The 22240-nt window shown below is 47.5% G+C and overlaps 1 protein-coding gene across 3 annotated transcripts in view; it reads right to left on the bottom strand.

Annotated features, from left to right (window-relative positions):
- The window catches only part of LOC126529762 (G-protein coupled receptor-associated protein LMBRD2B), a 342033-nt gene that overhangs the window by 14497 nt on the left and 305296 nt on the right, over positions 1 to 22240 (bottom strand). For 2 of the 3 annotated variants that reach the window (XM_050177266.2, XM_072284303.1), the window contains exon 14: positions 18803 to 18984. In XM_050177266.2, the coding sequence (XP_050033223.1) occupies positions 18833 to 18984 (152 nt within the window). In that variant the 3' untranslated portion in view covers positions 18803 to 18832. Of the gene's footprint in view, positions 1 to 8209; positions 9969 to 18802; positions 18985 to 22240 lie in introns of those variants that run through there. The other variant, XM_050177265.3, reaches the window with a different exon arrangement.

Below are 22240 nucleotides of genomic sequence, written 5' to 3' on the forward strand. Positions count from 1 at the left end.
CCTGCTTGTCCTCCAGAGGTGTAGCTGCCAAGGTCAACAAATCCATCGATCAGACTATTTCTGTTGACCCTCAAGTTTTCTGAGAGCTTTATCTCGTCAATAAGGATGCCTCCATGTCTGTGTCGAACGTCAATGCCCTTTGCCTTCTTGGCTACTGCCGCGAGCACCTTTTAATTTATATTCCAAACCCACTTTTGTACCTGCGGATGTAAGACTGCAGGCATGAAGGACTCGGGACAAACATAACTTTGTGCTTTAGAATGTGGTCATAAAGTCGTGGGCTCTTCATATGCATAACAATGCATTCCAAGATCCACTCTTGCTCATACTTCATACCATTTGTGCCTTTCCTAGTTGAAGCTTCGAAGCATGTTCTGACTTGCATTTGCTGCTTTCTTGACAGGCTTGCCAACTTTGTTTCAAAATGAGCAGTAGACGTAGCTTCATTGTCCCGTTTCATTTTTTTGACCGTGTCACTCAGCTTGCCAATGCTCAGCCTCTGTTGACGAAGTTGCTCATTTTTTCTTACTAGCTTGCGTGACAAGTTAGCCTGTCTTCCTCGTGTGCGTTTGTAGGAGGCTTGATTCAGCATAAACTTTCGAAGGTACTTGCATTGCAAGCACCTCGTCTCATTTTAGGATATTCTGCAACATCTGAGGCTGTAACGCTTCCCTCCATAAACTTTGTGTTTTGTTTTTGTATTATCAATTCTGAGAATTTCTAACCCTTCACAGGGACTCATAGCATCTATCTGAAACAGCAACTCCTTCACATCAATAACATTGCTAACATTGATGCTTTTCACCAATGATCCCTGCACATATGCAGTGCAATGGAAATCTACATCAGTACTAGTGCACAAAAGTAACTTCTGAAAGCACAATGTTTCGCCGCTCGATGCACACAAAGAAAATGCCACAACTTTCGGAGCCCTTGAAATCATGTGCCTTGCCCAGAACATACTTGGGAGGCTTACTTCTATAACACTGTCCAAGCCTCCCTTGCTGCTGTCAGAATGCGAAGTTGATGGGACGTCACTGACTACACTGTCATCACGCTCATCTGAATGGTCGACCTTCTTTCGCTTGTGCGGCACACATCCAGTCGAAGTAGCTGTCTTTCTTTTCGATGGTAGCTTCTTGGAAAGGTATGCAGGGACATTGGGGAACAAAGTTGGAACCTCATCGGGTGTTGGAGAAGAGCGATCACAGGAAATTTCCACTGTTTCACCGTTGATTACATGTGTGCAGCTGTGAACTATAAACCTCTCGTCGAAGTGAACTTTACACACAACACAGTTCTTGTCCAGTGGCTTGTCTGCTCGCAGAATGGAACGTTCCCAAGCCTGGCGGCGTTCATCATTGGCGGGGACGGCGAAGAGAGAGGCCTTTTTTCCTTTTTTTTTCTGACTGAGACGTATCCAGTGGTACATCCAGGAGCAAAACAAGTTTCTGTTGTTTTGCCATCAGGATCCGTCATGCACTAGCAAACAAAAGCGGGGCAGACAAAGCTAACTACACGAGGCGCGTGCCGGAGAGATTGCTCAAACCAATGCCTCCGCTCAAACACAACCTCACGCTAGGCATCTCGGAGACGACGCAAGCGCCACCTATTGTCATGAAAAAATGCTGCACCGCCGTACGCGGCGCAGCCCAGCCGATGCCGACACCTCCCCCTCTAGCCACTATAACCGAACTGGCCAGAGCATCACCATTGCCCAAGGTGGCTCGATCGTAGTCCGATGCAGCCGCGCAGACGATGTGCAGGTAACAACAAACCAGGAGTGACTCCGATCACGCTGCGTAAACTCAATGCACTCGGCAAACACTAAAGTAGTGCAAGTGAGAGAAATTCTACATGCGCATCGCCCACGTGGTACGATGTTCAACTCGGCTAGCAAAAGATCGGGTAGCTACTCAGATGCCAAGTTCACGTGAACGAAACTCGCTTCCTTGAGTCAAAAGAGTAATTTTAATTCGTACGAGGCTAACTAGAATGAGGGGAGCAAAGTGCAACACCTCAACGCCATGGTGCACCAGGCTGTGTCCCTCCGTGTGCAACAGGCAGCTTCATAAAGCCTTAGGCCTAAAGCGTCGCTACCCTGACAACAACTAGTAACCAAAAAACAACACCTATAATGGGCGCAATACAGGCACCTGCAACGAGACGTCAGCTCTGTTATGTGGCCCTACCCCGCTCGGTGAATACAGCATCCGAGTTTTGACGGTGCCCACCGTCCCAGACGGCATTGGAGCGCCCGGTGCCAGGCCGCAATGCCAGTTAGCCCGAAGCGGCACCCGTGGCCCGCGGCCACCCGGTTCCCAGAGCCGCAACTTCATCAGAGTCAAAGAGGTAGAAGAAGCTATTTACATAAGAAATTCGGACCGCCCACGAGGCTTCCGTACTCACTCGCTTCAGGCTTGCCAATGTTCCGCAGGCGCTAAGCCTTGCTCTCCCAGGATGTAGACCATGTGGCTCTCGTACTGACGAATGTCATTAAAAAAAAATCATTTGCGAAAAGGCTTAGCATAGTGAAAAATTCAAACACACTACAACCACGGTCGCCTCACTCAAGAAAGCACGCCGCCGACGCTAGCGATCAAAATCCACGCTAGCCCTACGCTTCCGTTCAAACAAAGGTTTCGAACAAAACAAAACTGTTAAAGCTATTGTTCGATGCCCCAAGAGGTCCACATTGGGCAGCCAGATGTGGTGTTCTCACCCGTGCTCTTGGGACAAAGGAACTACAACACAGTAGTGCAAACAAACACAAGGCCATTTATTGTACCTTTCATAGACCTGCTAGCCGAGTTGCTATCCACAAAACATGCCGAACATGCCGATGGGCCTGCGACAAATCTAGGAAGTCCGACTCACCGCGACCGGATAACGAGAAAAATGTTCGCCCCATGTTGGATCCCAATGCCTAGTCGTTCGCACGTCACACAAACGGTGGGGCGTTCAAACGAGCCCTCGCGAGATGGTCTCGCAGAAGCATGGATCGGCACACTCGCGGAACGTCCGTGAAGCTTGCCGATCCCGAACCAAAGAGGTAGAAGAAGCTATTTACATAAGAAATTACACTATGCACCACGTGGCTGCAAGCCTATCTTCAATGAAACCAAGGCTTTGGCTTTCTGCAGGTCTAATGAAAAGCACATGAAATCTTGGAAGCCTATTTTATGCTAAAAGACTGCTCGGGAAACCGCATTAGCACACCTTCTGTGGTGCTGGGAGAAACAGCTTTTAAATTCATAGACAAGTGTCAGATCAAGCCATACTTGTCATTGTGCATAGATTACTTTCATTTGATGTTGTTTATTTTCTATCAATCACCCTATCGCATATATATTTGATGTGCACTAGCGAATAATAAACTGCTGAAAGTTGCGCACATGTTTGTCAGTCTCCTTTTGTTCTTTAACAGTATAGCACAGTAAACAGAATGATGTCATACCAACTAGCCCCAGTCGAAGCCTTATTAAACGTTGGTCCAAATTAACCAAATTATTGACGGTATCAAAAGAAAAATAAACATATGCTTACTACATCAACATGCTTTTATCTACTTAATTAATCAGCTAGCCATGGTTTCTATTTTGCAAAACAGCAGTGCGGAAGCTGCAATTCTCATCATCTCATGACTGATTAGCATGCGCCACGGTTGGGAACAGATTGTATGTCCATCGTGATGTATCTGGATTGTGCTCAGCTCGGTCTCCGGGAACCGCCGCCGTAATGGCAACATGGCAGACATGGCTAGTGCACTGGAGCTAATTTACAGCGTAAACCGTGCTTCTTCCTCCCAGGGTTGAGTCATCGGGCAAACAAACGTCACCAGAATGCACCCTGATTGGCCTCCCGAGTGGCAGCCCCCAGGCACCCTCTCCACCCGAGCTCTCCTCTGATGAGCACTTCATCACTGCGGCAGATGCTCACAGGCACGCAATGGGTTGTTTATGTGGTACCTTTGCTCCTGCAACTTCTCGTTCTCGCGCTTGGTGGACCGTTACCCGGTTAGCCCTAGAGCAGCGGGTGCGCATACTTGATCGGTTTTGCGGCGAGCCGTTGACCATAAGCACCGTCACTGTTGCACTGTATTGTACCTTGGGTGAATAAACCAGTGTTGGAGAGTTGACGAACCATATGCCATAGTGCATTTGTACGTTGTGGAGTAGAGGAGCATCATGCCCTTTCCTGACCGTTGCTCACAGGGTGAGCCCTGATGCGAAGCAGATTCAGGGCGACTTACTAACAGCGGCCGTCCACCTCTCGAACCCCGTAATTACCCAAAATACAAAACGGACTCAGCCATGAGAGCACAGTGATGCGCAAGACCTTTCTGACCATGCTCTGGACCCCTACTCGCCAGCCAAAGGGGCAACGCGATCAGATTTCCCCTGGCGTGCAGGGGCGTGCATGCATTCCCATTTTCGTGAGCCGTGTGGGGTAGAACAGTGCTCCTGGGCATTGTTCTACACCACACGGCCAATGTAAATGGGAACGCATGCACACCCCTGTGCACGAGGGGAATCAGATCGCATTGCCCCTTTGGCTGGCGAACAGAAACCGCTTAGTGCTTGAAACATGCCCAGGTCACCTCAGTCGGACGTAGGCATTGTCTGCTACCATTGTCATGAACCCGGCTATATTGCCTGAACATGCAATGCATACCACCTGACGCAAGAGCCTCCTCGCCCATTGGGGAACGGCGTGAGGCCGTGAGCCCATAGAATGAAGAACCAACGTGAGGCGCCGGTGAGCTCCCCCTCACTGGCGGCAACAGTAGTAGTGCATCGTGGCGCAACACAACCTCTGGCTCCAATGGCATGTCATACTGGAACTGAATATCTCGCACGCCAGCACCTTTCCTTTACCTTATGATCGCTGGTCGACAGTTTGTGGTGTTGCTGGATAGCGGGGCTTCGGTCTCACTATTTGGCGAAGAGGTTATGGCTCATTTGTGCCTGCAGCACTGCCTTCCACCCCGCGAGCAGTGCAGCTGCCTTGTGCGGTTGTGTGCTGGGAGAATCGAGTGCACCGTCAGTGCTTTGTGCATCTCTCGGGTCTTTCCGCGCTCGTGATTCTGGGATGCGACTTCCTCACACGCGCAGGTATCGTGATTGACATTGCAAGTGGAGGCTACAGGGCAGGCCCTTCTGACCGCTTGCAACCCTCTGCTGCATGCACTCCTGCTGGCCACGGCAGTCCCTCATACACCAGATGCTGGCCCCTTGGCCAGCACAGCAGAAAATTATCAGTGCGAACTGCTTTGTCACAAGCATTGCGCTGCTACAGCGGTCAAGGTTCTAGTTACCCCAACAACCACCTCCTTAAGCAGTAGCTTAGGCTGCTCATTGCTGCCTTTGTCCAACAAGTTGTCGGTGCACGGGAAGGCACGCCTGTCATTGCTGGTGACTCGTTTCAGTGCAATGTTCAGTGAACGACCGGGCTGCAGATCCCTTGAGCGACATTGCATTGACAATGGCGTGGAAATGCAACCCTTGCCCCATTATTGTGGCGAAGAGAGAGGCAATTGACCAGGCATTGGATGAGCTTATTGTTCAACGTTCAAACAGTCCTTGGGTTTCTCTGGTGGTAATGAACCCCATAAGAGCTGGCTTTTTTTTGGCTGTGTGTGTACTACCACTGCCTGAACGAGGTCACGAGGAAGGATGCTTATCCTATGCCTAATGTGGGCTCAATTGTGGCTAATCTAGGCAATATGTGTTACTTCACCCCTCTGGATGCTAGCATACCTGCATGTTCAGATGGAGCCAGCTGATGCAGAGAAAACTGCGTTCACCACTCACTGAGGCCTTTACCAGTTTATCTGTATGCTATTTGGCTGCTCTGGACCAGACATTAACTGCAATTGTTGCGTGGTGTGGATTTGACTCTTGACCTGAAAAAGCCCAAGTAGCTGAGACTCACATTTCCCTACTGGCCTTTGTGATCAACAGGGGTCGTGTTCTGCCGTACGAAGAGAATATCTGCACTTTCCTCAAATACCCGATGCCGATGAAATTGGACTGCAATGTTGATGCAGTGCCGTTTGTGGTGGAGACGGACCACGTGGCACTCACCTGGCTGAAGCACTTGCACAAGTCCTCAGGCCGCCTCGTGCACTGGGCGTTGACACTGCAGCAGTAAGACATTGTTGCGCACTACCGGAAACGGAGTTCGAATGTGGTGGCTGATGCTGTGTTGCTCGCCCCCATTTTGGCATGTGACCTTTTGGTCCGCCACTACCGTGGGAATTTGCACCAAGTAGAGAGCAAAGCCTCAGTCTCCAATGGCTCAAAAGGCGCGAAGCCCATGCACTCAGCAAAGACCGGAGTCTCTGTTTCAGATGACTCGACTAGCATGAACTTAAGGCACTCATAGAGACCGGAGCCTTTGTCTCTTATGACTCAAATGGCACCGATTCGCACCCAATAGAGATTAGAGCCTGTGTCTCCAACGGCTAGGGTGCCTCAATGCCAGCGCGTGGTATTGAGGCACCCTACCAATGGCTCAAATGGCGTGATTACTGACAGCGTAGTGATCCCTAGACTGAAAGCCTTGGCAGAAGACGTTTACCTGGTTGACCTCGTTACCTCCTCTGGTATCATCTTCAACAGGCAAGAGCTACTAAAGGCATAGCAAAGCGATCCACCTTTAGAGAAACCATTCATGGGCTCAAAGAGTCGAGCTCCCAAGAGGAGCGGAGCGGCAAAGCCATCGAGCACACACGGACTGCTTGTATTGCTGTTGGCACTGAGTGCAATGCAGCTGGTAGTGTTGCGGGCACATTGGATACGTGCTTGATGCCAATGGAGTTCTCCTTTGCTATATTCCATCTGAGGAGGCTCCCCAGAAGTCATTCAAAGTGGTGATACCTTGCAGTCTCAGGAAGCCACTTTGAGCTATTTCCACGACTCGCGGTTGGCTCGACATACCAGTGGCCTTAAAGTTATGCCGCTCTACTACCTGGCCATGCATGAAGCGTGATGCTCTTTACTATGCCTGTTTGTGCCACGTGTTCCAATGTGTGAAGCCTCATATGGGGACACCCCAGGCTTGTGCAACCAATCGACATCCAGCTACTCTGGCAAGTCATGGTCCGTGACATTATGGAATCCTTTCCCAGAAGCCGGTGAGGTTACATTTTTCTCCTGGCTGTCAAAAATCACTTCACGAAACGGGTTGAACTTCTTCCCCACTGGAAGTTAATGGCATTCGCAATCTGTGATAAATTGACTGAGGTCTTTAACCACTTCGGCTTTCTGGCAGGGCTGATATCAGACAATGTGTTCTGCTTCATGGTCAAGGTATTTGTGGATGCATCTGCCACCTTTGGCATTAAGCACCACAAGACAACCACGTATCACCCACAGGCCAACCGGACAAAGTGGATAAACCAGAACCGCAAGCCCTTGCTTGCGGCCTTTGCCCAGCAACACAGGGCTTGGAATGTCCGTCTTAATGATATGGGCTTCTCCTTGTGACCCGCAGTGAACTGTTTGACTGGTTGCATGCTCGCTTTCCTCAATGTCGGGAAAGAGCTGCCAAGCCCCAGGGACCGCGTTCTGCGGACTGGCAGCAGGGTGTGCACCATGAAAGCTGGCCTTTCCAGCTACACAGTGGAACTGCGCTCACGGATGGATGTGGCTCATGACCTGGCTCGTTCCAACCTGGCAGAAGCGCGAGCTAGACAGAAGGCCCAATCACATTGGGACGTTCACTACTGTTTCGACGGTCTCGACCTTCGACGCAATCATGTCTTGAGTGATGCTGCCAAAGGCATCTCTGCCTGCCTGTTGGCCAAACGGTTGGGCCCGTACTGAGCGGATACCAAAATGTCCCCTCTGGTATACAAGCTGGCTGACTCCCAAGGTAGACCAGCCGGCGGTCCAGTTCACGTCTCGGACCTCAAACCTTTCGTTGCCAGAAGCAGCAACTGGTGTGAGGGGGAGGCAGTCAACGATTCGCAGGCAAATTGTGACACAACTGGCCCCAGACAATGCCACTTGTACAACCTGCGGAAACACACCTAGGCAGCCTTTCTTCTACCAGCTGGTAGCCGGACTTTATTCCCTACTGTGCCGGTAAACAGAGAAATGCAGCCACAGTGCAAAGGTGCACATCAAAGCGGTGACAGGCCCTTGTGGCCTAGTATACCCTCTTATGTGTTGCCAAAGCCTTAGCCTCGCAAACGTCCCTTGTTAGGCGATCAGCTGGGTGGGCATCTTTATTTGGCAAGCCAGCTATGCCTCATGGGCTTTCCTGTCCTTTCCCCTGCATCGTCCAGTCTTCTCCCTGCGCATGGTTCCACTGTGCCACCAGTCTTGCTGACCATGAGGCCAGCTGTCCCTGGTCCAACCATGCCAGTCTGTTGCTGCTACGAGGCTTGCTGTCCCTGGTCCTGTTGCATACTCCGGCCTTGGGGGCCAGACTCATGCCAGCCATGCCTCCTGCTGGCTTAGGCTGCGGCTGGTCCGCCCAATCAAGCTCTAGGCTCTCGTCAAGGATGGTCACTCCGGCTGCCGCTGTTAACCTGGCTGACACTCATCCCAGTCTACTGTTCCTGTCAGCACCCAATCATTTTTGTGGTGGGTACTGCGCCAAAATGGCAGCTACCACTCACTTGTTCCTGGCAGCTCCTGTCCAGTGTCTAGTGAGGTGACACTCTACCTTAAAAACTGGAATATAGGTACAGTTGAAACTCAGCTTAACAAAGTGATGAACAAGCTCGAACTATTTTGTTAAATCGGGTAGTTCCGAAAATTGAGTGAGGGATTTTTCAATCCTTTGAAATCTGAAGTTGTAACGTAGTGGCACCTAAAAGGTACCGCGGCATTGTATTTGCCAGTAACTCACGCCTGCGCATGTAACAAGTCCGCTAGGGCGGCCCAACTACTGCCGCCCCTAGCGCCATCTGGTAAGTAAGAATGCTAGCGACTGTTGAGTACGTTGTTCAGTGCATGGGTGCAGCATGCAGCCTTGTCAAAGTAAAGCTAGGGCCGTGACTAGGGTGCTTAGATGTTTTATGTCAATAGCATTGAGTGCATTCTTGAAGAAAAATGCATCTGCGTCAAAATTATAAAGAAATCACAGCTTTTATTACTACTTTATTTCTAGAAAAGCTTTGTTAAATCTGGTTTAATGCAAGCTAGTTTCGTTAATTTGAATTGATGGCAACATTGAACCTTGTGGGTACTTGTCAGGGAATTAAAGTTTCTGTGTTAGATCGAGAACTTCGTAAAAATGGGTTTCGTTAGATAGAGCTTTAACTGTAGAACTTTTTTTCAAGAACCCGCAGCAAAAAGTCGACCCCCATCTTATATATTCGTCATGGTGGAAAAAAATTATAGGAGTCTTGCAACAATGGGCAGCTTGGTTGTTTTGGTTGTCCTGTAGCACCTGTTGCAAAGTTGTGTTGGTTCTGGGCTCTTTTTTCCAATATTCTTTGAAAGTGAGTGGTAGCCAATGGCAGTTCACCATAGACTTCAAGAAGAAAGAAAGCCCTCGCTCGTGGCAACCTGGCAGCACAGCGTGAATTTGAAGCATCATAAGAAAAGCATCTGAAACTGGAGGAGCCAAAAGCAGCGTGTTGGAGTGCAGCAACCAGAATTTCAGTGCTTCAGTTATTTTTTTATTTTTTCTTTACTTAAGAATTAAAGATTGGGGGGGGGGGGGTCAATCTATATTCTGGTCTAACCTATATTCTGGTTTTCACGGTAGTGGAACTACGCCACACACACTGGCCGCGTAGTGACAGTGCAATGCCTGCCAGGAGTCCTAGCACAGTTGGCAGCTTTTTCGTCTGTTTGGTCTGGCGGTGATGACTGATGTTACACCTGAAGTTACACCTGCATGGTTGATGTCACTTTGCAGTTTCTGCGCGAACTTGAGCGGACTTTCACCACCAAGTTTTTTTCACTGAACGGTGACTGCGGTCATCTGGATCAACTCGAAACTTGTGCCTGGTAATAATGCGCCACACAAAAAGGAACACCAAGAGGAAACAACATCATGTAAGAAAATGATCTAGGAATTTGGCCAGCTCTGTGGCATCATGCTTAAGCAGCATAAACAAAATTAGCAAGGTATGTTTTTGACTTGTTAGGTTTCCACTAAGAACTTCCTGGCTGTGATATGAGTGCTCTGCCATTACTCCAAAACTGCACTGCATTATCTGTAAATAAAAAATTGTGTTATAACCTTACCCAGGCATAGTTTACAAAATAATGGGTCACATTAAAAGCAGCATATGAGAATATGAATCCCCTAATTTCATGATGACTACTAAAGCTGAAGAGAACTGGTAAATGAACCAGCATACAGAAGAGAGTTGGCCATGGCCTTCAAGACACGGGTGGCTAGGTGCTCTGGGGTTGCCTTGTGTAGGTGAAACCCAAGGGTCATCAAGGTCTTTGGCAAGGCTGTTTCTGACTAATGACGAACCGGAGAACTTGACGCGGCATCATAACGTAAATCACCTCTTGGTGCGGAGGCACCAAGTAATAACCGTTGTTGAGCAGTGAGGCAAAGACAACCTTGGTGAGTGACTGGGGTTGCACAATGCGTCACATTGGAGCTGCCCAATGCAGCCTGCCTGTCTATGCAAATTTTCTCATGGAAGCCCGGTTCTATTCTTCTAACAGCGAGTGTTGTGACGAGTGGCTCGCAGTAAGCTGTTTATTTTAAAACAAAATATATCACTGCATTGGTTTTACAATGTCACATCTGATTTATTACCACATTATGAGACAATTAGGTGGAATGTGCAAAAACAGATCCATTCTGAGAAGGAATGGAGTGATAGCAGAATGACCTACTCAAATTTCGGCATAGGCATTCATGAAACAGCCAACAAAGCCATATGACATTTAGTGAAAAACTTTAGCTTTACCCTGCATACATAGGTGCTTTGGAATACATACAACAAAGTACTGCTTCGCATTTCATGTGGAATGAGTGCAGGTACTATCATGAGCAATATGAGTGGGAACATGCAAATGTGTGGCAAATAGCCTTGAAACCGAGTTAGAGCGATACGCAGATGGCGCTGTCTAAAACAGAGGGTGAAAGGGTGCACTCTTCCGCTAACTCTTGGCACTCCCGCTGTCATTTTAGCTGCTCTTAACAGCATTCTGAAAGCCACATCAAGCAACCGTGGCTGCTCACTACGCCACCTGTAGAGTGGTATACAGACCTGCAAGACCTAGCTTCCCACTGTCTTAGACGGGAAACACCTACAGTATGTAGTCATACTCTCTGTAATAAACACCATTCCATTCTTTGTTCGCTAACTCAAGTGCCACGCTGCCTTCTTCTCCAAGTGCAATGCATGAGCACACAATACTGGCGATGATGGTGAGATTGACGAAGCACGGAATTCAGCAAAGCAGCATCGGGGAATGAATGAGCCAGAACAGAAGACCTCAAGTAGCACAGCGAACGCCGCCCTGGCAAGAATGAGCATGAGCCGTCAGGGACACCTAGAACAGTACGACAAGTCGACCAACAACTGGCCATTGTACGAAGAAAGACTCACCTCCTACTTGCAAGCAAACCAAGTCACCAAGGATGATAAGGTGTATACTTTTCTGAGCCTTATCGGTCCCAAGACATATATATGCTCTCCTGAAGTCACCGTCAGCGCCGGAGCTGCCATACACCAGGACATTCGACTCACTGAAGGGCTTGCCAAGAGAACACCCGGTGCCACAGACCTTCGTCATCGCAGAATGGGTGAAATTCTACAAGCGGTCGCAATCAGACAGTGAGACCATTGCTGAATTTGTTGCTGAACTGCAGAACTTGGCTCAAACATGCAATTTCGAAACTTTTCTTGACCCCACACTGTGTGATCGTTCTGTGTGCTGCCTTAAGTGTGAAAATATACAGCGTGTCCTGTTTATAGAAGGAAAGTGGCTGATGATCCAATGCATCACCGAGAAAGCCCTCGCCATGGAAGCCGCAACCAAGAGCACTGCCACCCCATGTGCACCTGAAGGAGCGGTGTCAGTTGTATACAAGATCCACGTAGACAGAGGAGCCTCGATGCCAGCCGAGGGTGTCGGATACCTACAAACGCCACGCAGCCAAGAGCGCATCGACTGCTAGATGTTTTCACTGTGGCTCCCCAAGCCATGTGAGCAGAAGCTGCCTGCACATAGGACATATGTAACTCAAGTGCCATAGAAAGGGCACATTCAGCGAGCTTGCTGCAGCAGTGCACAGAACAAAAAAAAATCCTGGAAGAAAATGAAAATACTTGTAAAGGTGGACGGCAACAGCCTTCTTGACACGAATGCCATGAAGAGTCATGGCCACAACCCAATTACATTCAAAGTGACAGTGGACAAAAAGCCGCTTTTAATGGAAGTGATGATGCTGAGGCAGACTGTCTTTCAAGATTGCCGATTAAAATGCAGCAATAACAGTCGGTAGAAAACAGTGAGCAATTCTACACCCTACATCTTGAATCCCTGCCAGTCACAAGTGCTGACACTGCATGTGCTACACACAAGGATGCAACACTCGGCCAAGTCTTGGAGTGGACTCGAAACAGTTGGCCGTACTGGATGGGCAATGGAAACCCTTTCTGGACAGAAAGGCGGAACTAACGATCCACCAAGGCCGCTTATTGTATGGCATGCACGTTGCAGTTCCTCAATGGCAACAAGCACTCTTAATGGAAGAAACAAGAAGAGAGGGGGTTAACCGAGGGTCCTGATTTCTATTATTCATATCATAAGAAGCCAACAAACCCTGGCACCAAGGACAACATAGGGGAAATTACTCGTGCTTAATAAATGAAATAAAGAAACGATAAATGAATGGAAATTAAAGTGGATGAAAAAACAACTTGCCGCAGGTGGGAACCGAACCCACAACCTTCGCATTTCGCGCGCGATGCTCTACCAATTGAGCTACCGTGGCGCTGTTTCCCCATCCACTTTCTTGGGTATTTATGTGTCCTAGTAGAACCCCAGGAGTGTTAGCCAGCGCCACCACTCACATACCTTGGCGGCGGACGTGGAACGTCCTTTTGCCGCAGGCGTCACGAGAATGCGATCTTTTTGGGTGAAGGCAACTGGTCAATAAACCCACACATGCTACCTGAAGGCATCAATGTTGCCGGATTGGAGACCCTCATTATGTAATAAACGAGAAGATAGGGGGTTAACCGAGGGTCCCGATTTTTATTAGTCATATCATAAGAAGCCAACACTGGCACCAAGGACAACATAGGGGAAATTACTCGTGCTTAACCCTTTCGCTGTCACTGACGTACCAGTACGTCATCGCGCTTCCCCCCCACGGTGTCACTGACGTACCGGTACGTTCTCTATCGTGCGTTCAAAATTTCGCGCCTGAGCGCAAAAGCAGGCGCTCCTGGATTGGCCACGCCATCTGTTGACTCTTGCTACAAGTTCGTATATTCGCTCCAACCTGTGTTAACCCATGTATTGAAGAGTACGGTGCGACTGCCACTCCCCACTTTCTCTTTGCTGAGTGGCGCGGTGGCTCCACGTTCGCTGGATCATGCGTCGCGCGCATGTGGTTATGGGTTCAAGGGTTGTTCTGTAATCTCCGCTGGTTTGAAGGTTTTTATTTTTCTTCTGTTGGTGTGCCTGCTACGGCGCGTCAAGTTCAGGCGCACGTGCCGTTGCCTCTCCAAAAAGGGTGACTCGATTGCTGCTTTCGCTCTCTCGCCGCACCCTCGCTTCCGACTTGCAGCAGTAAACGTAAAGCCCTTCGAACTTTGTTTAGCCTTTTTCCATCTCCCTCTGTCTTCTTGATCACGCAACGTCCCATTTCTCTCCGTTGCGCGGGCGACTGAAAGCGCATCCTCCCTGTGCACGGTTACTTTCGGATGGCTCGGCGCGCGGGACCTTCGTCTGCTCATGGGAGCGGTGGCTGAATTCCGATTCAGAATACGAGCCGAGCTCGGATTCGGACTCGGACAAAGTCGCTTGAGACGAAGAGGGTTCCGCATCGTCAGATTCGGATGTTGAAAAGATTTTATAGTCAGGCTGATGATGATGATGATGTTTACTAACAACAGCTGCAGAACACTGAAATGTGCATATTGCATTGACTATGTTATTTGTATACCAATCATAATCAAAAATAAATTGCTATGTTCATTCCCTGTTATGCTCGTTCCCTGAAACCAAGCCGACACTGGGGGTGCGTCATGGCCAGGAACGTCCGACAGCGAAAGGGTTAATAAATGAAATTTCTCGTTTATTTCTCGGTTAGGCAACATTGATGCCTTCAGGTAGCATGTGTGGGTTTATTGACCAGTTGCCTTCACCCAAAAAGATCACGTTCTCGTGACGCCTGCAGCAAAAGGACGTTCCACGTCCGCCGCCAAGGTATGTGAGTGGTGGCGCTGGCTAACACTCCCAGGGTTCTACTAGGACACATAAATACCCAAGAAAGTGGATGGGGAAACAGCGCCGTGGTAGCTCAATTGGTAGAGCATAGCGCACGAAATGCGAAGGTTGTGGGTTCGGTTCCCACCTGTGGCAAGTTGTTTTTTCATCCACTTTAATTTCCATTAATTTATCGTTTCTTTATTTCATTTATTTAGCACGAGTGATTTCCCCTATGTTGTCTTTGGTGCCAGTGTTTGTTGGTCTCTTAATGGAAGAATTATGCAAGGGGCACCCAGAAATTGTCAGAAGCAAAGAACTTGCACGGAGTTATGTGTGGTGGCCAACAATCGATGCTGACTTTGAAAAGCACATCAAAAGTTGTCAAGCTGGTCAGGAGCAATGTTCGGCACCGGGCACTACACCGCTGCACACGTGGTCGTGGCCGACACTACCTTCACTTGGATTTTGCTAGTCGCATGCGCAACAAGATGTTTTAGCTAGCAGTTGACGCTCATTGAAAATGGCCTGAAGTCTTCATTATGAATGAACCTCGGCAGAGAAAACTATTCAGTGCTTGAGAGAATTGTTTGCTCATTTCGGTGTACCTGGAACGGCGGTCGTAATGGACAACGGCCCACAATTCGTTAACGGCGAATTTCAAGCTTTCCTCAAGCATCTTGGAACAAGAGTCGCGACCTGTGCTCCATACCACCCCAGCATGAACGACCTAGCAGAACGTTTTGAGCAGTCATTGAAGTCAGCTCTACGAAAAAGACAACCAAGCGAGCGCCTGGAGACCACGTTACAAAGCTTCTTGTTGCAATACCGAAATACGCCTCGCGCAGCAAGGAAGGAAACACTGGCAGCACTGCTTTTTGTAAGAAACCTCCGGACATGCCTGGATGCGGTCAAGCCTACGGCGGAGGGGAGGGTTTAAGCAGATTGCCCAATGACTGAGTCATGCACGTACGTTTGCTGTTGGTGACTGCTCTCGTTCACAATTATCAAGGCTCGCCACATTGGGTCCAGGGTGTCATAGTGAGGACTGGACCTGTTTCCTACAATGTGAATGTCACTATATCATGAGGATCTTTCAGATGGCAAAGGCACCGCAATCAGCTGCTTCCTTGTGAATCAGACATCAAGGTCGCCTACCATCCAGATGAATCTGCTGCCCTTCACACCTCTAGCTGTCAAGAGATGCCTCAACAGTGGGGAAGAGAGAAGAGGACTCAGTGCAGGCATTGGCTGCACCAGCAGAGCCAGCAATGCCTTGCAGGTGTCAAGAAGTGCGATGATATTCGCAATGCACCAGCTTCCACAGAGGTACCAGTGGGACTAAGTGCAATGACTGTGTTGTTCTCTCCACAAAAAGGGTGGAAATGTGTCATGTTTAGCTGTTCCAAGAGTATTCTGAAAGCTTCATTGAGAAACTGTGGCCACTCACTATGCCACGTGTCGAGCGCTATATAAAGAGCTGCAAGACCTAGCCTCCTACTCTCTTAGCTGGGAAACACCTATAGTATGCAGTCATACTTCATGTAATAAACACCATTCCCTTCTTTGTTCGCTAACTCAAGTGCCACGCTGCCTTCTTCTCCAAGTGCAATGCACAAGCACACAATACTGGCGATGATGGTGAGATTGCAGACAGAACGCACACACGCAGACAGAGAAGGCAGACAGAACGCACACACAGAACATCCAGGAGGTGGCTGCCAGTGGATGCATGTGTGGGAACGTGGGGGGGATTTCACATGATGGCCTAGGTCTACTGGCAAGAATAGATGTGAGGTTTGACTGTGCTGCCTATTGCACATTGCTCGAGCACCAGATGATTCCTTATGTGTTGAGTGGACCGCATCCAGAGGGCATTATTTTTTCAAACAGGATTTGCCTCCTGTTCACACTGCGAAGGACGTGGCACGCCCTTTGGACGAGTGCGGGGTAATGTAGCTTCAATGGTGTGCGAAGGGTGCTGATATGAACATTATAAAGCATGTTTGGGGCCCTATGAAAGTGAACCTTTCCAAGTTGTCTCTGCACTAGGCCACCATCGACCAAGTGTGTCAAGCAATGGAAGAGTGGAATTGCCTTTAGCATGACACTGCCTCATCATGAATCTATACAGGTCTCTGCCTTGGAGAATAGAGACCGTCATTCGAGCTAGCGGTTGCATAATGCGTTCTTAGGCGACCCAGGGCACAAAGAAGAAAAACAAGCATATGCTGGAGCAATGCTGCTGTCCTATTTTATGTGGTTTTACATATCTTTTACATGTGGCAAGCGGCAATAAATTTGTTTTTGACTCCCGCTTGCAGGCATTTTCTGCTTTACAAGACCTACGGATATGTCAATTACTGACAAGCAACAACTCAAGCTATACCATCTGATTATTGACACAAGTTTGCCATTACAGTTGCTTTTCTTATTAGAGGTGCTTTTTGCTCTATGGCTGTGTTCCAATACTTGCTGTAGACAGCAAAGTACACGGCTAAGTGGAAAGTGGCCATTTTAAGCCTCGTTGGAGTTCTCATGAAGACTTCGAAGTAGACAGCTTCGCGAAGACAGTATCGAAGTCAAAAACACTGCAGGCTACTTTCCTGTCAAAACAAGATGGCGGCTGAGCAGGGCGCTTTGAAAGCTGACAGGAAGGTTGTCTGCACGCAAGAAAATGTGGGCACGCTATCCTACGCCCTTAATGTAAGCTACATCATGTTTTTCATAGGTTTGCAGGTGCAAAGACTTTAAATACAGAAATAATGTGTGCTTTTCTCAACTTTTTTTTTTGACGCCATGAAGTGGTGTCATGTCGCAGAAGCGTCTTTCGTACATCTTTCAGACGGCTAGAAACACATTCCATACACTGCCTCAAAATTGTCTCGGCTGTCTCCTTACCTGTCTATGTAGACTGTTGCCGATGCTGGCCAGAATTGGAACACACCCCATGAATTGCCCCCCAAAAAAACATTTCAAGCCAGTGAGCACAGCTTGGCTGCAATAGAAGTGGTGAGCCGAAAGCCGAGTCAATCCTTTCGACCCTGATGCGCACTGTAATGGCATTCACCTAGTGACTCCTGATTGACTGAACAGGGTCACTTTAGAATCCAAAGGACTAATAATAATAAATCAGTGGAACATAAGCAGTGCTTCAATATGGCATTCATAGATTATGCTGTGCGCATTAATTATAAATGCGCACAGCATTTGATTTTATAAAGATACCAGCAGTCATGGAGGCAACATGTAGTCACGGAGCAGTGGTATGTAAATGTGTTATCTACGGAGATTCCACAGCTACCATAATTCTTTGAAAGAGCTATTGAGAAGGCTCTCGACAAGACAAAGAACCTCCCAAATGCTCGGATCTTCAACCGGTAAGGACAGCATGGGAGGATCAACACATGTGGTATAATTATATATCCACTGCCATGTCCCATTCACACAAACACGCTGGGTGTAAGACCACAACAGCAAAATTGCTACTACAGTCATTCAAATTTTCACAAAAAAAGTTGAGTTAATTGACAGTGCATAAAGAGAACAGCCAATGTTCATTAGCAACAAATAATATGTATCACAGCACTGCATCTATGCTCCTCAGTCAGGATCAGCCAAGTCATGCGCTGCTCTGGCGTTCATGACACGAAGGAGGTGCTCACGCTGGAACTTATTTGACGCAGTTGAGATGTGCAAGGAATGATGAAGCATTACAAGATGATCACGGGCCAAGCTCAATGGCTTCTTGTCAATGAAGAGCTTGCAAGACAACTATGTCCCAGTGGACACATTACAACCAATTCATGTTAGAAAAATGTTATGCGAGAAGTTTTGTAATCTTAAGCTTCAGTCAATGGCAGATCCTGTTATAGCCATAGTTTACATCTTGCATCCTTGAGCTATGCTGTCTGTATAGCCAATGACGCTGTGCCTAGGTTCTTTCTGCTGGCACAAGTGACTATCGTTATTATAGTATAAAGGTTATAAACAGGGATAAGGTGCCTCAGAAAGGCTGGCCAACGTTTCGATAGGAGGACCTATCTTCGTCAAAGGCGTAGGTCCTCCTATTGAAACGTTGGCCAGCCTTTTTAAGGCACCTTATCCCTGTTTATAACTGTTGTATTACAGTGTGCTATTCTATCTGTCAGCCCCATTCTTGATTTTGGATATTGTTATTATAATGAGAACAAAGCATCTGAACAGAATGACAGATTTTTGCAAGCAAGCAGAATATGCAATGCTCTCCTGTCATGCTGTAGCAGTACACAGGGGTTGTGTTCAATCAAATGAGGGATGGAACTTTCTGCCCCCACTCATTGTGTGTGCAACCTTCTAGCTAGCTGAATTGCAGTAGTTTTGGTATGCAATCTCTAAAGGAACCCGTCAGATAAAACTAAAAAAAAGCAAAAGAAAATGTTTTTGACCTGGTGGACATGTATGATGCCTTTCCAGCCTCAGACATCATCAAAGAGTCCTCTGGGCGGAGACGAGAAGGGTCGCCGCCAAGCATCTTCGGTTGCCCGCGGAGCTGTGTAGCCGGCCAGGGGCTCCACACCGCGGAGCAACTCGGTGCGTGCACTCTCCTCTGAGCCGGAGCGGGTCAGGCCTGCAACCACACAATTATAAGGGTTCCTTCTCCTCATGCAGTGCCACTACAACTCCGACTACAATTCTGAAAATTATGTTTTCAAGGCTTGTGTGGAAAAAAATGAAGGGCTGAACAGATTTCCAAGACAAAGCATATTAAAGGACTAAAACAACATTAAATTTGACAGGTTGAAAATGGCAGTTTTCAACAATAAGTAAACCTTTTTAAACATGCACACACAAAGGCTTAACGAATCAACCACCACAAGCCACTACAAAATAAGGTGGCTACCAATGCAAAGCTGCTGCCCAGATAGGATTCTCTTGGCTTTTGGTTAGTGTGACAGCCAAGGCAAAAATGTAATTTAGCATTTCTTGCGCACTCGATTAAACTGAAGCATATAGGTGGTGTAAAATTTACGGTGGCAAAGACATGTTACGGCTCCTACGATTCCTTCTGGCACTTGCAGTGCACAAAAGCATGGCTCTTGAGATTGGCCTCCATGATTCTAAAAATGCCATCACTGGGCATGCAACAGTATGTATTCAAAGCCTTGAGAATGGCACTCCAATATTCAAAGTTCTCAAGGTCCTTCTAGAAACTTTTATTCAACAATACTGGATCCTGTTGAGCCTTTTATATAATGCTTTCAGTGATAAATTTGATTCGACAAATGCTGCACATGAGATAGAGCCTCACAGAATTTGGTGGTGTGTAAAACACATTCATGGTTTAAGTGCCCCATGGCAAGGTGGTATGGCGGCAGTACCACCTGGTACTGCCTCCAGTACCAAATAATGATACATTCGACTGGCTCTTGCCACACTCTGAATTGGTTTGGAGCAAGGCAGTATTCTCTTGACAATGGAGCCAGAGAATGTGTGCCTGAACGTTGAACTGCTCCCAAGGAAATTGGAGGAGATACATAATAAGAATTGTCTCGAATTTCTGCCACACTCCCAACTCAAAACGAGAGCACTTCTGAATGCTCTGAATGGACCAAGTGGATGTGTTCCAAGCACTTGATTTTGACCAGCCATAAGGCAAGACGTGTGTGGCAAGTGAAATATGAGTACAAAGCCTGGACCTACCCAGTGTAGACAGCACACGTTGACCCCATGCCATGAAACATAGTCTCATTTAGTTTCACAATGCATGGGGAAGAAGGCAATGTTGGCTACATTACAAGAGAGGGGCTAAATTTTTTTTGTCAACCAGCTGAATAGAAAAAAATTAAATTGTAAAATGAATTTCCTTTTGCTTTATCTAGAACTGCGAAAATGTTAATGATTAAGGTTAATACGTATGTGATAATCCTATTCTTCTTAAAGACCAACTGCATCAAAATTTCACTTGGGTTAAAAATGCTATAGAACAGTGTATGATCACTGAAGTAATCCTGACTATGCTGCAAGGCTGGTAATTGTATATTTATTTGAATTTGTTTTAAATGTGCTTCCTGCCTCACTGCCAGGCTTTGGGCAGCAGTGGACAATACAGAACACAAAAAAAGAAAAACAAAGGTAGGGAAACAAAAAAGCAGGTCGCATGCAACATTCAAGAATGGAATGGAATGAAATTATATGTGTGCAAGATCAAGGGAGGTGCCTGTTATCCCACTTGGACTTTACACAGATCATCATGGCACTGCCGCCGCTGCCGGAAATGTGCCTGGAGTATTGCTATTGCAATAAGACAACAGATCACACTCAAAATCCAAGTATGCATAGCTTTCTTGTTCGGAATCCTTAAACAGCACATAAGCAGATGATGTGTGCACTTAGTGGTTGTCGCTATGGCGTAAGTTCTAGCACACTGCCTCCAAGATTTTTCAGCATGCTGCGGGTGTTGCCCTGTCTCGAAGCTGATGCAGAGGAGCCTAGGTCATACGTCACTTCATCAAGTGGCAATGGCAGCATTTTTTGCAGTTTCAGTATCAAAAGTGGCCATTTTCACAAGCTCATTGTGGCTCATCTTTCAAATCTTGCACAGAGCCTGCTCCTCATAGACTCTTCTCATGGAGCAGTTTGCTCCAGAGGAATGAGATGGCGCTACCGGTGGCACACCGCATATTGCCTTAGGCGAAAGCTTGCAGAAGCATAGAAATGTGAAGCCATTACTGCTTCTGCACTACTACTGTGCGATCGGCTGTCAGAAATGCAACAGGGTGATTGCACTCCACTCCTTTCACGCTGCAAAATGTGGAATGGAATAGGGAAGACCTGTGCAGTAGTTGGCTGCAAGAATAGTGACTGGCATATAAAAGAATGGAACAAATCTGTGTGGCCAAGTTCACGAACCGCTGCTACACAAGGACTACCTGTGTTGCCGGATCTTCGCGATGCAGAGCTTTCCTCAAGGATAAAAAAATTCAATTATCTGCCAACATTGCATTCCTAACCTCTGGAAAAAGGACTTCAAGCCCGTAACATCGGCAAGAACGAGTACCGCTTGTTACACAGTGACAAAGGAGTAGCACCATTGCCAGGCATAGCAAGTTCCTCGCACATTATCTATACACATACACACACCCCAACACACACTCAGACGCGTGCCCACATATAAAAAATAAGCAAACAGAATCAATGCGCTGAAGCGTGTGTGACAACACCAACAACACATGAATGTTCGAAGCTGAACGCATCATGATGGTCCACAGGGTATAAACAAGTTACTAGCAATTATGCGTCTTTGCTACAAGCTGTTACAAAGCACAGAATATCTACGTCCCAAGCCTTAATTGTGCATGGCATGAACAAATCTACTGCAACTGATCCCTCCCGTGAGTGATTAGGCAGAAAAACAATGAGATAGCGACCGCATTGAGGATGTTACTGAGACAGAAACATGACAAGCCACTACTTCAAAGTGATTTGCACATAAAAACCAAGACCGAAAGACACTGTAATCCTGATTTAATTCAGAAGCGAAACGTTTGGACAAATTTGGAATACACCTATAGCCCCACTTCCAGTACAAGCACCGTATACCCTGCTCATAACATTTTGACAAGGCTTAATAAGCTCAGTGTAGAAAAAGAAATGTTCAAAGAATGGGCGATTGTGGGGAAGAGAAGGAGGATGAGGTTTGAGCGGGCCCTCGGTGTTGGAGTCAGTCTCTTGTGTTTTTAATATTGTTCTGGTGCCAAAAACCTCATGCGGACATGTCTTGTTCTCTTTACATAAGTTGAGGGGCTCTCTCTACTCTGTCATAAGGGATGAGGAACAATAAACGCAGATGTGAAGATTGACTTCCGTGTAAGTCAGCTGCGAGA

This window comes from Dermacentor andersoni, chromosome 9, assembly GCF_023375885.2.
Source record: "Dermacentor andersoni chromosome 9, qqDerAnde1_hic_scaffold, whole genome shotgun sequence".
Lineage (NCBI taxonomy): Eukaryota > Metazoa > Arthropoda > Arachnida > Ixodida > Ixodidae > Dermacentor > Dermacentor andersoni.